The 15766-nt window shown below is 50.1% G+C and overlaps 1 protein-coding gene across 2 annotated transcripts in view; it reads right to left on the reverse strand.

The window, feature by feature from the left end:
* The window catches only part of PMFBP1 (polyamine modulated factor 1 binding protein 1), a 341248-nt gene that overhangs the window by 122749 nt on the left and 202733 nt on the right, over positions 1-15766 (reverse strand). For both annotated transcript variants that reach the window (XM_054049283.1, XM_054049282.1), the window contains exon 6: positions 1755-1901. In XM_054049283.1, the coding sequence (XP_053905258.1) occupies positions 1755-1901 (147 nt within the window). The remainder of the gene's footprint in view (positions 1-1754; positions 1902-15766) is intronic.

Raw genomic sequence — 15766 nt, forward strand, 5'->3', positions numbered from 1 at the left:
AACTAAATCATCCCAGCCAGGGCATTGTCAAGCCAGGCCTTAAAAACCTCCAAGAAAGGAGACTCCACCACCTCCCTAGGTAACCCATTCCAGTGTTTCACCACCCTCCTAGTGAAATAGTTTTTCCTAATATCCAACCTGGACCTCCCGCACTGCAACTTGAGACCATTGCTCCTTGTTCTGTCATCTGCCACCACTGAGAACAGACGAGCTCCATCCTCTTTGGAACCCCCCTTCAGGTAGTTGAAGGCTGCTATCAAATCCCCCCTCATTCTTCTCTTCTGGAGACTAAACAATCCCAGTTCCCTCAGCCTCTCCTCATAAGTCATGTACTCCAGATCCCTAATCATTTTTGTTGCCCTCAGTTGGACTCTTTCCAATTTTTCCACATCCTTCTTGTAGTGTGGGGCCCAAAACTGGACACAGTATTCCAGATGAGGCCTCACCAATGTCGAATAAAGGGGAACGATCACGTTCCTCGATCTGCTGGCAATGCCCCTACTTATACAGCCCAAAATGCCGTTAGCCTTCTAAAGTGTTTTCCCGACATGTTGGGAAGGAGAGACCAGCTCCGGGCTGGGGAGCAGCTAGAACCGGAGCAGACTCACAGCGTGGCCCCTAAGCAAGCCGAAAGCTTTTCTGAAATCTCCGGAGGTTTGATCAGGTGGTTGGTTTGTTGCATTACAACAGTGCCTCGCGTGACAGTGTCCCGGGCAGGTTGTCTGCTGGGATTGAAGTTCTGAATCGAAGAGCGTCAGTCTCCACTGCTTGAGTGAAATGAACAGATCCGTTAGCAAAATGGCTGTGGCACCTGCCTTCCTGCCTTCCACTACCCTCTTCTATCCTTCTGGCCTGAGTCCATCACAATATACTGTTATGATATGCTTGCATGCGTACATGCACATCTCTCCTCACCATGACATGTGATCTTAAGGCTCTGAACTCACACTCTGGCCTTTGAGGTTTGTCATTATCAGCTAGTATGGAGCCAAGTCTTTTGAGAAAGGCACTTGATGGAGCTGAAGATATGACGAGTGGGCATTCTGATCTGGTCTGCTACCGGGGAGTTGCTGGGGCTGTTGGGGAGTGGATGCTTGGTTAGCAAGTAGTTGATATGTTCGGCTAACGCAGCGGGACACCCAGGGTTTTCAGACACACACCTCTTTTTGTATAACTAAATAAGGATGGGCTGAGCGGTACTGAACCAGTCTAACTTGGTGAGGAGCATGGGGAAATTCCCTCTTGCTGCAGGAAACCAGAACGATCAGCATCACTCTCATTGTCTTCCTGGCCACTGCCAAAAGGATCACTACAGAGCGTGCCCAGGCTACTAAGCTCAGCAGCCCCCAGTGCCCGGCTGGGGCATTAGCTATGTAGCGTGTCTATAGTCTAGGAGGAGCTCAAGCTAGAAGAGATGAGGTGTGTTCTGAAGAAGACAGACACTCTGATCTTCAAAAGCGATGATGCCAAGTTGCAGATCCTATAAATTTCATCTGGAATTATGGATGCTCGGCACCTCTGAAAACGAGAACCTATGTTTCTAGAGAGGGAAGGCCCAAGCTGCAGAATACTACAGCTCCTGATACTTTATTTGTATGGAGTTAAATTCAAGCCTGCTTCTACAGGGAAAAGACAAAAGCCCAGGTAAAAGAGGTGAGAAAGTGACAGGCGATAGCATGAAGGGAGTTGATTGGGGCCACACTGCAAATAAATGCAACCAAAGACAATGGAGGGCAGAGAAAGCTTTCACTTACAATCTGCCTGAGGGATTGCACTGTGGTCTCCAGCAGGTGCTTCTCCTCCAGTTGATTGACTGCCTCTGAGTCCTTCAGGGAAATTTCATGGTGAAGGTCTGTGATTATCTCCTGCAGCTCCTGAATCTTAGCTTCCTTCTCCAGAACCTAGGAAAGCGAAACAAAGTGAAAGCATAGTGCTCCGGAATAGGCAACGGGGAGGCAAAAGGAGCATTAGTAACAGGTCTGTGTTCTGCAATTCCACAGCCATAGAATTTGCCATGAAATTCCCTGCTGGCTGCAGCATTGTGCTCCAGAATCTCTCATTTAAATGATGTTTCTAGCCCCATGGTTTTGTGGAGACTTTTAAAATGTACATCATGTGTAAATCAATCCACAATTGAGTCTTGATTCTACAGATAATCCAAAACGGTGTCCTGAAAAGTGTGAGCTATCCCATTTGGCACAATGGGTTGTTAATTCTGTAACCTAAAGATACTTGTTTAAAAGTTAACAGTATCAGTTATTTCACTGCTGATCATTTTAGCAGATATATCCAGCTAATGTGTTAAGTCCACAGTGCAAAAATGCCATGAACAAGCTCTCAGGTTCCCAAAGGACCAAAATGCCCCTACCCAGCAGCCAAAACTTCCAGCATTCACCACTGACAATTTCCACAAATAGGCACTGCTCCCCTAAATTGGTAATTCACAATATAAAATGCTCATCCCCTTGGCACTAAATATGCACCAGCTAAAAACAGGATAACAAAATAAACTGAAACCCTGCCCCCATCCCCTTCTTAGGAGCCTGGGAAAAAAGATGGGCTTGGCAGGTTAACAAATCCGGACTCTGGCAGCCAAGGGAGAAGCAAATTCCAAAGGGAAAGGGTCCCACACAGAGAACACCCTGCTTGCAGCTCCCCCCAGTTATAACAAGGGAGCTCCAGCCTGAAGCACGGCTGCTGATGGCCAATGTGACAGTAAGTGTTCCTTTCAGGAACCAGGTCCCTAACCATTTAGAGCTTCGCAGGTGAACCCAATACCTCAACATCTAGTCAGAAATGCATTGGCAGCCAGCCTGGAACCCAGAGCACTGGTGCAACATGGTCCTGGGCAGAAACTCTAGTTAATAAGTGGGCAAACGCATTCTGCTCCAGCTTATTTTCTGGCTGGTCCATGTAGAGCGCATTGCAGCCCCTTAATCTGAGTGACAAAAGCAGAGGTAATAGCAGCAAGGTCCTGCATCAAAGAATAAAGGCTACATTTTCTCTTCATGAGCAGATGGAAAAGTGGTCTGGTTACAGGCTGGAGGAGATGAAGGATGTATAGGAGGATTTGCTTTGAATAACTCTCCACTGTCTATCGATGGTCATGCTGAAAGGTGACCTGTCAGGCTAGAAGGAGATTACTAGTGGAGTTCCTCAAGGATTGTTTTTCATTTTCATTAATGACCTTGGCACAAAAAGTGGGAGTGTGCTAATAAAATCTGCAAATGGCACAAAGTTGGGAGGTACTGCCAATGCGGAGGAGGACAGGAATATCATACAAGAAGATCTGGATGACCTGGAAAGCTGAAATAGAAATTGAATGAAATTTAATAGTGCAAAGTCATGCACTTAGGGACGAACAAGAAGAATTGTTGCTATAAACTGGGGATGTATCATTTGGGAGTGACTGAGGAGAAACACATGGGTGTATTGGTTAATCACAGGATGCCTATGAGCTGCTAATGTGATTGCGGCTGTGAAAAAGGCTAATGCAATGCTAAGATGCACTAGGGAAGGTATTTCCAGTAGAGATAGGGAAGTGTTATTACCAATATAAAAGCTACTGGTGAGACCTCATGTGGAATACTGTGTGCAATTCTGGCCCCCCATTTAAGAAAGATTAATTCAAACTGGAACAGGTGCAGAGAAGGGCAACTAGGATGATCGGTGGAATAGAGAACCTACCTTATGAGAAGAGACTTAAAGAGCTTGGCTTAACCTAACCAAAAGAAGGCTGAGGGGAGATATGATTACTCTCTATAAATATATAAGAGGCATAAACACCAGGGAAGGACAGGAGTTATTGAAATTAAGGGCCAATGTTGGCACAAGAACAAAAGGATATAAACTAGCCATCAATAAATTTAAGCTAGAAATTAGACAAAATTTGTCTTTAGACAAATTAAAGTTTGAGTCTAGAGCAAAAACCAGAGTTATGGGCCTGGGCAGCCACCGTGACCTGGGCCAGGGTGGAGAAGGATACAACGTTAAAGAAGTCTAACTCCTCCGCGACCTCCTCAATCTGTAGGTTCAAGTTAGCAACCACCCTTTTAAGTATCAGGGGGTAGCCGTGTTAGTCTGTATCTACAAAAACAACAAGGAGTCTGGTGGCACCTTAAAGCCTAACAGATTTATTTGGGCATAAGCTTTTGTGGGTAAAAACCTCACTTCTTCAGATGCATAGAGTGAAAGTTACATATGCAGGCATTATATACTGACACATGGAGAGCAGGGAGTTACTTCACAAGTGGAGAACCAGTGGTTTGGCCAATGTACATGGCAGAGGGCATATATAACATTAGTGGATGTGAAGATGAATGAGCCCTTGATGGCGTGGCTGATGTGGTTGGGTCCTCTGATGGTGTCGCCAGAGTAGATATGGGGACAGAGTAGGCAATGAGGTTTGCTACAGGGATTGGTTCCTAGGTTGGTGTTTCTGTGGTGTGTTCACCAGCAACTACTCACTATCATTGAACAAAAAAACTTCAGAAACAGACTTCAAAGAGAAACAGCAGAACTAAAACTCATTTGCAAATTTAACACCATTAATCTGGGCTTGACTAGGGACTGGGATTGGCTGGCTCATTACAGAAGCAGCTTTTCCTCTCCTGGAATTGACACCTCCTCATCTATTATTGGGAGTGGACTACATCCACCCTGATTGAATTGGCCCTGTCAACACTGGTTCTCCACTTGCGAAGTAACTCCCTGCTCTCCATGTGTCAGTATATAATGCCTGCAGCTGTAACTTTCACTCTATGCATCTGAAGAAGTGAGGTTTTTACCCACGAAAGCTTATGCCCAAATAAATCTGTTAGTCTTTAAGGTGCCACCAGACACCCTTTTAAGGAGGGCCTGGTGCTCCTTGAAGTCATTGGGGGGGATGGCGCTTTTGGGAGGGACCCGCAACTGCTTCGTCCAGGGACAATGACAACGACTGCGCCACCTGTGGAGGAGCAGGTTTCCCCTCGCTCTCCAGGGACGGCTCCTTTGGTGCTGAGGTTTGGGGCGCTGCCCCCACATCGGATTCGGCATTACCTTCAGACTCTGGTGCTGGCGGTGCTGGGGCCAGTTTGTCTGAGGGGGCCAGGGAGGGCTGGTGGGAACGGGACCAGCATTACTGGCATGCCCCACGGATTCTAATACAGCCATTGAGTGGGCCATTGTCGCTGCAGGTGCCACGCCAGTTTCACGAGTCAGCGGCAAATCACCCCTTGTTGGTGAGGTGCTGAACTCCCGGTTCGACTCAGACCATTGCCCTTCTGGCGACCAGGGCAGACCCGTCGAGGCCTGAGTTTGCTGACTGCCTCTGTTGAGCGACCGGCGAGGCGAGGGTGAGAAAAAAAGGTTACTCACATTTGTAACTGTTGTTCTTCGAGATGTGTTGCTCAAATCCATTCCAATTAGGTGTGTGCGTGCCGTGTGCACAATCGTCAGAGAATTTCTACCCTAGCAACACCCGGTGGGGTCGGCTGTGGAGCCCCCTGGAGTGGCGCCTCCATGGCGCTGGATACATACCCCAGCCGACCCAGCGCCCCCTCAGTTCCTTCTTACCAGCTACTCCAACAGTGGGGACGGGGGGCGGGTTTGGAATGGATATGAGCAACACATCTCGAAGAACAACAGTTACAAACGTGAGTAACCGTTTTTTCTTTGAGTGCTTGCTCATATCGATTCCAATTAGGCGACTACCAAGCCTTACCTAGGCCGTGGGGTCGGAGTGAGACATCGCTGAGTGCAGAACTGCTGAGCCAAATGTAGCATCGTCTCTAGACTGCTGTACTAACGCGTAGTGTGCAGCAAAGGTATGAACGGATGACCAAACCGCTGCTCTACAGATCTCATGGATTGGAACCTGGGCCAGGAAAGTGGTCGAGAAGGCTTGAGCCCTCGTGGAGTGGGCAGTGAGGTGTGGCGTCGCGACACCGGCCAAGTCATAGCAAGCACGAATACAGGATGTGATCCAAGAGGAGATACGTTGCGAGGAGACCGGTAGGCCTTTCATCCGGTCAGCCACTGCAGCGAAGAGTTGAATCGTCTTCCTAAACGGCTTCGTACGCTCGATACAGAATACGATGGCCCTGCGCACGTCCAGAGAGTGCATACGTTGATCTTGCCACGTAGCTTGCGGCTTAGGGTGGAAGACTGGGAGGAAGATATCCTGGTTCACATGAAAAGCTGATACCACCTTGAGGAGAAAGGCAGGGTGGGGGCGAAGCTGCACCTTGTCTTTATGGAAGACTGTATACGGAGGTTCTGACGTGAGGGCTCTGATTTCAGAAACACGCCTCGCTGAAGTGATGGCTACGAGGAAGGCTGTCTTCCAAGATAGGTAAAGGAGTGAGCAGGTAGCCATTGGCTCGAACAGGGGCCCCGTGAGCCTGGAGAGGACCAGGTTAAGGTCCCACGCTTCCATTTGGCTAAGTAGGTTGCCCGTGTGGAGGATTTCCTGCTGCCTAACAGAACCTGCTGCACGGATTGTGAGCAGAGCAACTCCGCCCAAGTTAGCCATACAGCATCCACGCTGTAAGGTGGAGCTTCTGCAGGTTGGGGTGACAGAGTCATCCGTGGTCCTGGGAGATCAGGTCCGGCCACAGTGGGAGCGTGATCGGAGGCTCTACCGACAACTCTAGGAGCGTGGTGTGCCAGTGCCTTGGCCAAGCTGGAGCGACCAGAATCATGTGAGCCTTGTCCCTGCACAGCTTGAGCAGGACCCTGTGGACCAGCGGGAATGGAGGGAAGGCGTAGAACAGCTGGTCTTTCTTACTCCCGTGGAAAGCGTCTGACAGGGAGCCCTGAGAGCGCCCTTGGAGAGAACAGAACACTTGGCACTTCTGATTGATGCGCGAGGCGAAATAGGTCGATCTGGGGAAACCCCCACCTCCGGAAGATGGAGTGGATGATATCTGGACGAATCGACCACTCGTGAGTTTGGAATGACCTGCTGAGACGGTCCGCCAGCGTGTTCTGGACTCCTGGGAGAAACAACACCATCAGATGTATCGAGTAGGCTATGCAAAAACTCCCACAGGTGAATGGCCTCCCGGCATGGGGGGGGGACGACCGGGCTTCCCCTTGCTTGTTGATGTAGAACATGGCTGTGGTGTTGTCTGTGAGGACTGCCACACAACAGTCATGTAGGAGACCACGAAATGCCTGACACGCTAGGCGTACTGCCATCAGTTCTTGTACACTGATGTGCAGAGTTAGTTCGGATGTGGTCCAAAGGCCCTGCATCTGGTGTTCCCCGATATGGGCGCCCCAGCCCAGAGATGATGCGTCTGTGATAAGGTATAGGGAAGGTTGTGGGGCGTGAAATGGTTCCCTTCGCACACCGACGTGTGGCTCAGCCACCAGCTGAGGGAGGACAAGATGGACTCCGGAACCGTGACCACCATGTCCAGCCTGTCCCGACCCAGACGATACACACAAAGCGAAGGAAGTGCCTGTGTGGAGGGTAAATCGCTATGTGAAAATACGCGTCCTTCATGTCAAGGGCGGCGTACCAGTCTCCGGAATCCAGGGAAGGGATAATGGTCCCCAATGAGACCATGCGGAACTTCAACTTTGCCATGAATTTGTTGAGTCCACGCAGATCTAATATGGGTCGAAGCCCCCCTTTTGCTTTGGGGATTAGGAAGTAGCGGGAGTAGACCCCCCTGCCCCTTCGTTCCGATGGAACCTCCTCGATCGCTTCCATGGACAGGAGCGTAAAGACCTCCTGTATAAGGAGTTGCTCGTGAGAGGGGTCCCTGAAGAGGGACGGGGAGGGAGGATGGGCAAAAAGATTTTTGGAGGGAGTATCCCCTTTCCACCTTTAACATCGGTCTGAAGTTATAAAGGGACCACGCACGGTGGAAATGGGAGAGACGATCTCTAAATGGAGGGAAAGGATCCTGGATGGTGGCTAGTACGCCGTCCTCGGGCGCACCTTCAAAAATTTTGCCTGGGCCCTGACGATGGTTTAGGAGGGCCTTGGTTCTGACTGGGTTGGTGGCCAGTGGATCTCTTTCTATCACCTCGTCCAAGTCTTCTGTAAAAGTCTTGCCTTGGACGAGGGGGAGGGTAGAACCTTTGAGGCTGTGGTCTAAAGAGCCTGCGCTGGGTAACTGGGACATGCATCCCCAGGGAGTGCATGATGGTTCTGGAGTCTTTTAGGCTCTGTAACCGAGAGTCCATTTTGTCTGAGAACAGGCCCTGCCCATCAAATGGTAGATCCTGCAGGGTCTGTTGCAGTTCTGGCGGTAAGCCAGACACCTGAAGCCAGGAAATGCGTCGCATAGCTATGCCCGACGCCAGGGTCCTAGCAGCAGAGTCCACTACATCAAGAGAGGCCTGTAAGGAGGTCCTAGCCACCTTTTTGCCCTCTTCCACTAAAGCCCCGAACTCATCCCTGGACTCTCAGGGAATCAACTCCTTAAATTTACCCATGGAGTTCCACGGGTTATAATCATAGCGGCTCAAGAGTGCCTGTTGGTTTGCAGCTCTGAGCTGTAGGCCCCCCGCTGAGTAAATTTTGCATCCAAACAAATCGAAGCGCTTAGCGTCTTTAGATTTGGGTGCTGCAACCTGTTGACCATGTCGTTCCCTTGCGTTCACTGAGGACACCACCAGTGAACACGGCTGAGGGTGAGTATACAGGTATTCATACTCCTTAGAGGGAACAAAGTATTTCCTTTCCACCCCACTGGATGTAGGTGGGATAGAGGCAGGGGTTTCTGCCATATAGTCTTGGTGTTAGCCTGAATGGTGCGGATGATGGGCAATGCTACCCGGGATGGGGCATCAGCTGAAACGATGCTCACCACTGGGTCCTCCAACTCCACTATCTCTTCTGCTGGGAGGTCCATGTTACGTGCCACCCTATGTAAAAGGTCTTGGTGAGCATGTTGGTCTATCGCGGGGAGGGGGGGGGGGAGCGGACCCAAGGTTGTCGTCCCCGCCACTGCCTCATCTGGAGAAGATGAGGAAGATGCTACCAGGGCTAATGGATCCTGTGGTGGGTCCAATTACGAGGGGTCCTGATGTTCAGGATCAATTGTACCGGGGTCTGGGGCCTGCCTAGGAGTGGGCGCAGGTGCCTCCATACCCCCCGAGGGGGGACGACTAATGGTGGCCTCCAGTACTCGGGGCTCTGAATGTGCTGAGCGGCAGGCCGCAGGTGGAACCCCTTGGGCTTGGTGGTTCGCCCATGGGGTCCAGAAAGACCACTGTGCAGGCTCCTGGCTAGGGTCTTTGGCCTCATCCTGCCAGTGACCCAGGTTGTCCGCTGCTTGGCCCAGTGTGGGATAGGCTGAGCGGGAGGTGCCATCTGACTGGAAAGAGCGTGAGGCGGATTGTGAGGGCCAGGGCAGTGCGGAGCATGCATGCGTTGACTCTGCTGGGAACGGTGCTGAATGGTGCTGGCCCACAGGAGAGCGGTCTCTACGCGTTGCCGGGGAGCGGTATTGGGATCAAGAATGTTGCTGATGGTCATGCCGGTACTGAGATCCAGACCTGGATCACGATGAAGACCGTCTGCGGGAGCGGTGCTGGGAGTGGCTTCTCGAGCAGGATCGGCGCTCCTACCGGTGCCGGTAGCGGCGTCGGGAGTCCGAACGGTACCGAGGTCCGAGGCGGTGCCACGAGGCGGAATGGTACTAGGAGGAAGATCTGGGTCGTGAGTACGACCGGTGCCGTGATAGAGAACAGTGCTGGGACTGCGAGCGGCGCCGGGACCTACTCCTAGATTGGGAGCGGTACCAAGAGCCCACGCTCAGAGATAGTGAACGTAATAGGGCTGGCTTGCCCCTAGACTGCACTGCACGGGTGGGATGCGGTACCATAGCCTGAGTTAGTGCCGGTTCTGTAAGGGCAATGAGGTCCCTCGTTGTCGCAAACATCTCCTGCGTCGATGGAAGACGGGGCTCACCCACGGTGCGGGTCGGGGAACCAGTCCGCGCCGGACTCAATGGCCCTTCTGCTGGTGCCGGAGTCAACGGTGTCGATATCGGCACCTGTATCCTCAGTTGCTCCGGTCCTGGATACACATCCCAGGCTAGTAAGGGGGGTGCCAGTGCCTGTTGTTGGGAAGCAGCCCCCTCCGGTTTGCGAGGTCTCTTCTGACCTGGGGACAGGGACCGGCGCCGAGGTGCTTGCGGAGGATGCGGTGCCAGCAAAGGCCGGTGCCGTGGGACTCTATCCGCGTCTCCTCGCGGTGCAGTACTGGAAGTCGCCACCAGAGCACTGCACACGGAGGCACTCGGTTCTGGAACTTGGCGTGCTGAAGGAGGGTCCGGGCTGAGGGCCGCCTCCATAAGGAGCTGTTTGAGTCTAAAGTCCCGCTCCTTTTTGGTTCGAGGCCTGAAAGCCTTACAGATCTTGCACTTTTCAGTCTGGTGAGACTCCCCGAGACACTTTAAACAAGAGTCGTGGGGATCTCCCGTTGGCATAGGCCTCGAACAGGTTGAGCATGGCTTAAAGCCTGGAGCCTTGGGCATGAGCCCGGGCGGCACGCCGGGAGGAACGGGGGGAGGGACCCCTTCCAGCCCACTAACTTCACTTATAAACTTAAATCTATAACTAACAACTACTGCACTACACTAAATCTATAACTATATAACTACAACAATATCTAAAAGCTAGGGAGAGTGGAGGACAGCTATGCCGCACTCCACAGTTCCAACAACCGTCACGGGCAGTAAGAAGGAACTGAGGGGGCGCTGGGTCGGCTGGGGTATATATCCAGCGCCATGAAGGTGCCACTCCAGGGGGCTCCACCGCCGACCCACCGGGTGTTGCTAGGGTAAAAATTCTCCGACGATCGTGTACGCGGCGCGCACACCTAATTGGAATCGATATGAGCAAGCACTCGAAGAAGAACAGCGCCTACGTGACAAACAGCACCAGGGTGAAGGGATTGGTGCTGTGACAAGAAGCGCCTCCAACCCCGGGCGGGGATTGACATCTGGGAGACCGTCTGGGTGAAGGTGACCTGGGCCACAACGATCTCTGATGGGAAGTTCGCTGGTATCAGTGGTACGGGGACTGGTGCCTCGACTCCGGTGTCCCATGTCTTGCAGGTGGACAGCGCGTCCAAGACCCGGGCCTTCTAGTCAGAGACCTAGGATATGGTGCTGGGGTCCAAGTCTGCGGTGACAGAACAGTTACCGAGGGCGTTCCACTGCCTATGAGGTGGTCCCACGATCAGCTTGCCCTTAGATGTTGGGGTCTTAGCTGAGCCTGCCGCCTGGTGCGGCACCTGCAGTGCTGGTCGGCTACTTGTTCTTTAGCCCCCGGGGCCACTTCAGGCAACGAGGGCCCTGGGAGACGCAGGGGTCCCCTGCCATTCCCTGGAGGCAGATCCCTGGCTGGGCTGCGGGGGGGGTCTGACCTCAGCAGTACCCCCGGGAAGCCTCGGGGCGGGCACATGGCCTGACATTGGTCCTTTGCCCAAAGCCCCTTTCCCTTCCGGTGCTGGGGGGCTCTTCTTCTTTTGCCACTTCTTTTGCACCAGCGAGGGGGAATGGTGCTGGGCGGAGCCCCGTGCCAGCGGTGCACTCCGCGCCAAAGTGCTTGGTGTGGGGTCCAAGCGGGAAGACGGATGCAGGACAAAGCGCAGCCTCCATGATAATTTACGGAAATCCCTTAGAATGGAGTGGGAAGTTGAAGGTTTCACAGCCAAGCAGGGAGACAGGGAGGGTTTTGGTCACCCAGGAAGAAAAGGGAGATGGGATGAAGCTGAAGCTTTTGGTTCTGGAGATGGCAAACACCTCCTCAGTCTCTCCCTCTTTTGAGCAGGGGTAGTTGTAAAATGGACTTTAACATTTGCCAAGGCGTAAGGGTTTGTATTGCTTATTCTCTAGCCTAGCAAACTACGGCAGCTCCCCGGCATCCCATCCCAATAGTCAACTACAGCACACACGCCATTCTCGCCAGCGCACGCTGCCCCATTGTGGCAAACAGAAGGGCAATGAGCTGCTCCTTCTGTCAGAAACTCCTTCCTCATCACTCAGACCGAGGAGAGGTGCCAGGCTTCACGCTGCCACAGTCTCTAGTGAAAGTGCAACTGTTCCAGATGCGGGAGGGAGGGGGGGAGGTTTGCACAAGTGACCATACCTGGGGACTCAGAACAGCCCTCTGTGTAGCTGTGGTACAGTTGAGGACACTGCACACCTCATAGACTTCAAGGTCAGAAGGGACCATTCTGATCATCTAGTCCGACCTCCCGCACAATGCAGGCCACAGAATCTCACTCACCCACTCCTATAACAAACCCCTAACCTATGTCTGAGTTATTGAAGTCCTCAAATCGTGGTTTAAAGACCTCAAGGGGCAGAGAATCCTCCAGCAAGTGACCCGTGTCCCACGCTGCAGAGGAAGGCGAAAACCCCCCAGGGCCTCTGCCAACCTGCCCTGGAGGAAAATTCCTTCCCGACCCCAAATATGGCGATCAGCTAAACCCTGAGCATGTGGGCAAGACTCACCATCCAGCACCCAGGAAAGAATTCTCTGTAGTAACTCAGATCCCACCCCATCTAACATCCCATCACAGACCATTGGGCATATTTACTGCTAATAATCAAAGATCAATTAATTGCCAAAATTAGGCTATCCCATCATACCATCCCCTCCATAAACTTATCAAGCTTATCTTGAAGCCAGATATGTCTTTTGCCCCCACTACTCCCCTTGGAAGGCTGTTGCAGAACTTCATTCCTCTAACGGTTAGAAACCTTTGTCTAATTTCAAGTCTAAACTTCCTAATGTCCAGTTTATATCCATTTGTTCTTGTGTCCACATTGGTACTAAGCTTAAATAATTCCTTTCCCTCCCTGGTATTTATCCTCTGCTATATTTATAAAGAGCAATCATAACCCCCTCAGCCTTCTTTTGGTTAGGCTAAACAAGCCGAGCTCTTTGAGTCTCCTTTCATGAGACAGGTTTTCCATTCCTTGGATCATCCTAGTAGCCCTTCTCTATACCTGTTCCAGTTTAAATTCATCCTTCTTAAACATGGGAGACCAGAACTGCACACAATATTCCTGATGAGGTCTCACCAGTGCCTTGTATAACAGTACTAACACCTCCTTATCTTTACTGGAAATACCTCGCCTGATGCATCCCAAGACCGCACTAGCTTTTTTAGCGGCCATATCACATTGGCAGCTCATAGTCATCTTGTGATCAACCAATACTCCGAGGTCCTTCTCCTCCTCTGTTACTTCCAATTGATGTGTCCCCAATTTATAACCAAAATGCTTGTTATTAATCCCTAAATGCATGACCTTGCACTTTTCACTATTAAATTTCATCCTATTACTATTACTCCAGTTTACAAGGTCATCCAGATCTTCCTGTATGATATCCCGGTCCTTCTCTGTATTAGCAATACCTCTTAGCTTTGTGTCATCCGCAAACTTTATTAGCACATTCCCTCTTTTTGTGCCAAAGTCAGTAATAAAAAGATTAAATAAGATTGGTCCCAAAACCAGTCCCTAAGGAACTCCACTAGTAACCTCCTTCCAGCCTGACAGTTCACCTTTCAGTATGACCCGTTGTAGTCTCCCCCTTTAACCAGTTCCTTATCCACCTTTCAATTTTCATATTGATCCCCATCTTTCCATTTCCAATTTAGCTAATAATTCTCCATGTGGAACCGTATCAAATGCCTTACTGAAATCAAGGTAAATTAGATCCACTGCGTTTCCTTTGTCCAAGAATTCGGTTACCTTCTCAAAGAAGGAGATCAGGTTGGTTGGCACAATCTACCTTTTGTAAAACCATGTTGTATTTTGTCCCAATTATCATTGACCTCAATGTCCTTAACTACTTTCTTCTTCAAAATTTTTTCCAAGACCTTGCATACTACAGATGTCAAACTAACAGGCCTATAGTTACTTGGATCACTTTTTTTTCCCTTTCTTAAAAATAGGAACTATGTTAGCAATTCTCCAGTCGTACAGTACAACCCCTGATTCCTTAAAAATTCTTGCTAATGGACTTGCAATTTCATGTGCCAGTTCCTTTAATATTCTTGGATGAAGATGATCTGGGCCCCCCGATTTAGTCCCATTAAGCTGTTCAAGTTTGGCTATTGAATGGCTGCTCATTGTGTGCACGTCTACCTGCATGACTTTTCAGACTCCACTGTTGACCCCAAGGCTACTGAATGGCAAAAGTGTGTGATGTCCACCTAAGCTCTTAACACTTTTCCCTCCCCTTTTTGATTCATATATGTTTATCTCCCTATTTTATATTTTGAACTTTTTTCCATCTTTATTTTCCCACTTGTGCATTCATTAATAATGGTATATTCAACAATGGTACAGAAAGCACATTAGCGCTTGAAGTTTCTGTTAAAGGCATCAGCAACAAAAGAGTTAATGCTGAAATCCTATAATCACATTAGGTTTCAGAGTCAACTATTCATTTCAATGAACGGGGCAGTTTACACTTATGAGAGTTATTGTTTCAGATAATATTTTATCGGTTCAAATGATGAAGATTCTCTTTGCAGTCATAAGCGCCACTTAAACCTTTGTTTCTGGAGCACAATTATTTGTCATATGTACACCTATATACGAACTACAAAACTTCACACTCATAACATCAGAGGTCTTTGTGCTTAGAAATTGCAACTTCCTTCACCCCTCTGTCTGTCTTTTCGAAAACATTTTATACACTATATACACGATGTTTACATATACACTATATGTAAATATATACACATAGACTTTATGTATTTATTACATATGCACTAATATTTGTTGGGCCATCGCAGGATGGCTTGCCATTCCTACTGGAATGCTGTGTCCATTCCAAGATCAGCCTCACTGATGATCCCTGTGGCCCCGATCTCCACTCCATTACACCAGTTTCACACTGGAGTAACTCCACTATGGTCAGAGTTATGCTTGTGTATCAGAGTGGAAAGTCAGTCTGTAACGGTTCCACGACCCGTCCCTCTTCCTGGCTCGTTTGCCCTCCTTAATAAGGCTCGGAGAGGCCTCAGAGTTGTGCAACACTCATGTCTTTATTTACTTAACGTTGTCCCACCACCCGTGTCCATCTATATGCAAGCGTTACAGGTTTGGTTACCTCCCTTACAGGCAGAGTCAGCCTTCAGATAGGAGGCCTCCAGCTCCCTCCCTGACTGACTTCTCCCTGGCTGCCTCCTGCCTTCTGGCTCCCTCCCAGCCTTTATAGCCCTTGGCTCATCAGGCCAGCAAGTGTTGCCAATCCTCAGGCTGGCATCAGGCCTTTTCCATCAGCCCCAATCTGCTTCCTTTGATTAGAGCTGACCCGGCAGGGGCTAATTAGGTGCTTTGGCATCAGCACCCTGCTACAAGGTCCCTATCTATGCTTCATGAAACTGTGCGCAAATCATCCAAGAGCATACTAGTACAGTGCTGCAGCAAGCAACAGATGTGCTTTATGGGGATAAGAAGTTCATTCTGTCTCTTCAGCCAAATACAAAAAGATTCTTCTGCTGTAACATTGCAACCCTTTCATCCAATTTTAGTCCCTTTTCATTGCCAACTTCAACTGGTCTCCAGAAACCCCTGTCTGGCTTCTCCAGCAGATACTACTGCTTTTTACCTTTTAGACTCAACCAGCATTAGAAGTTTGGAAACAACTGTCCAGCAGCAAATTGCTGCAAATCAGAAAGTAATACACAACCCAATTTTCTCATCAGGAGAATAAGGGGAGCTTGACACATCGAACTACAGCTGCAAATTCAGTCCTGGTCAAGCTCATGGACGAAAAGGGGATCCAAATTTTT

The sequence above is a fragment of the Malaclemys terrapin genome, chromosome 14 (assembly GCF_027887155.1).
Source record: "Malaclemys terrapin pileata isolate rMalTer1 chromosome 14, rMalTer1.hap1, whole genome shotgun sequence".
NCBI lineage: Eukaryota > Metazoa > Chordata > Testudines > Emydidae > Malaclemys > Malaclemys terrapin.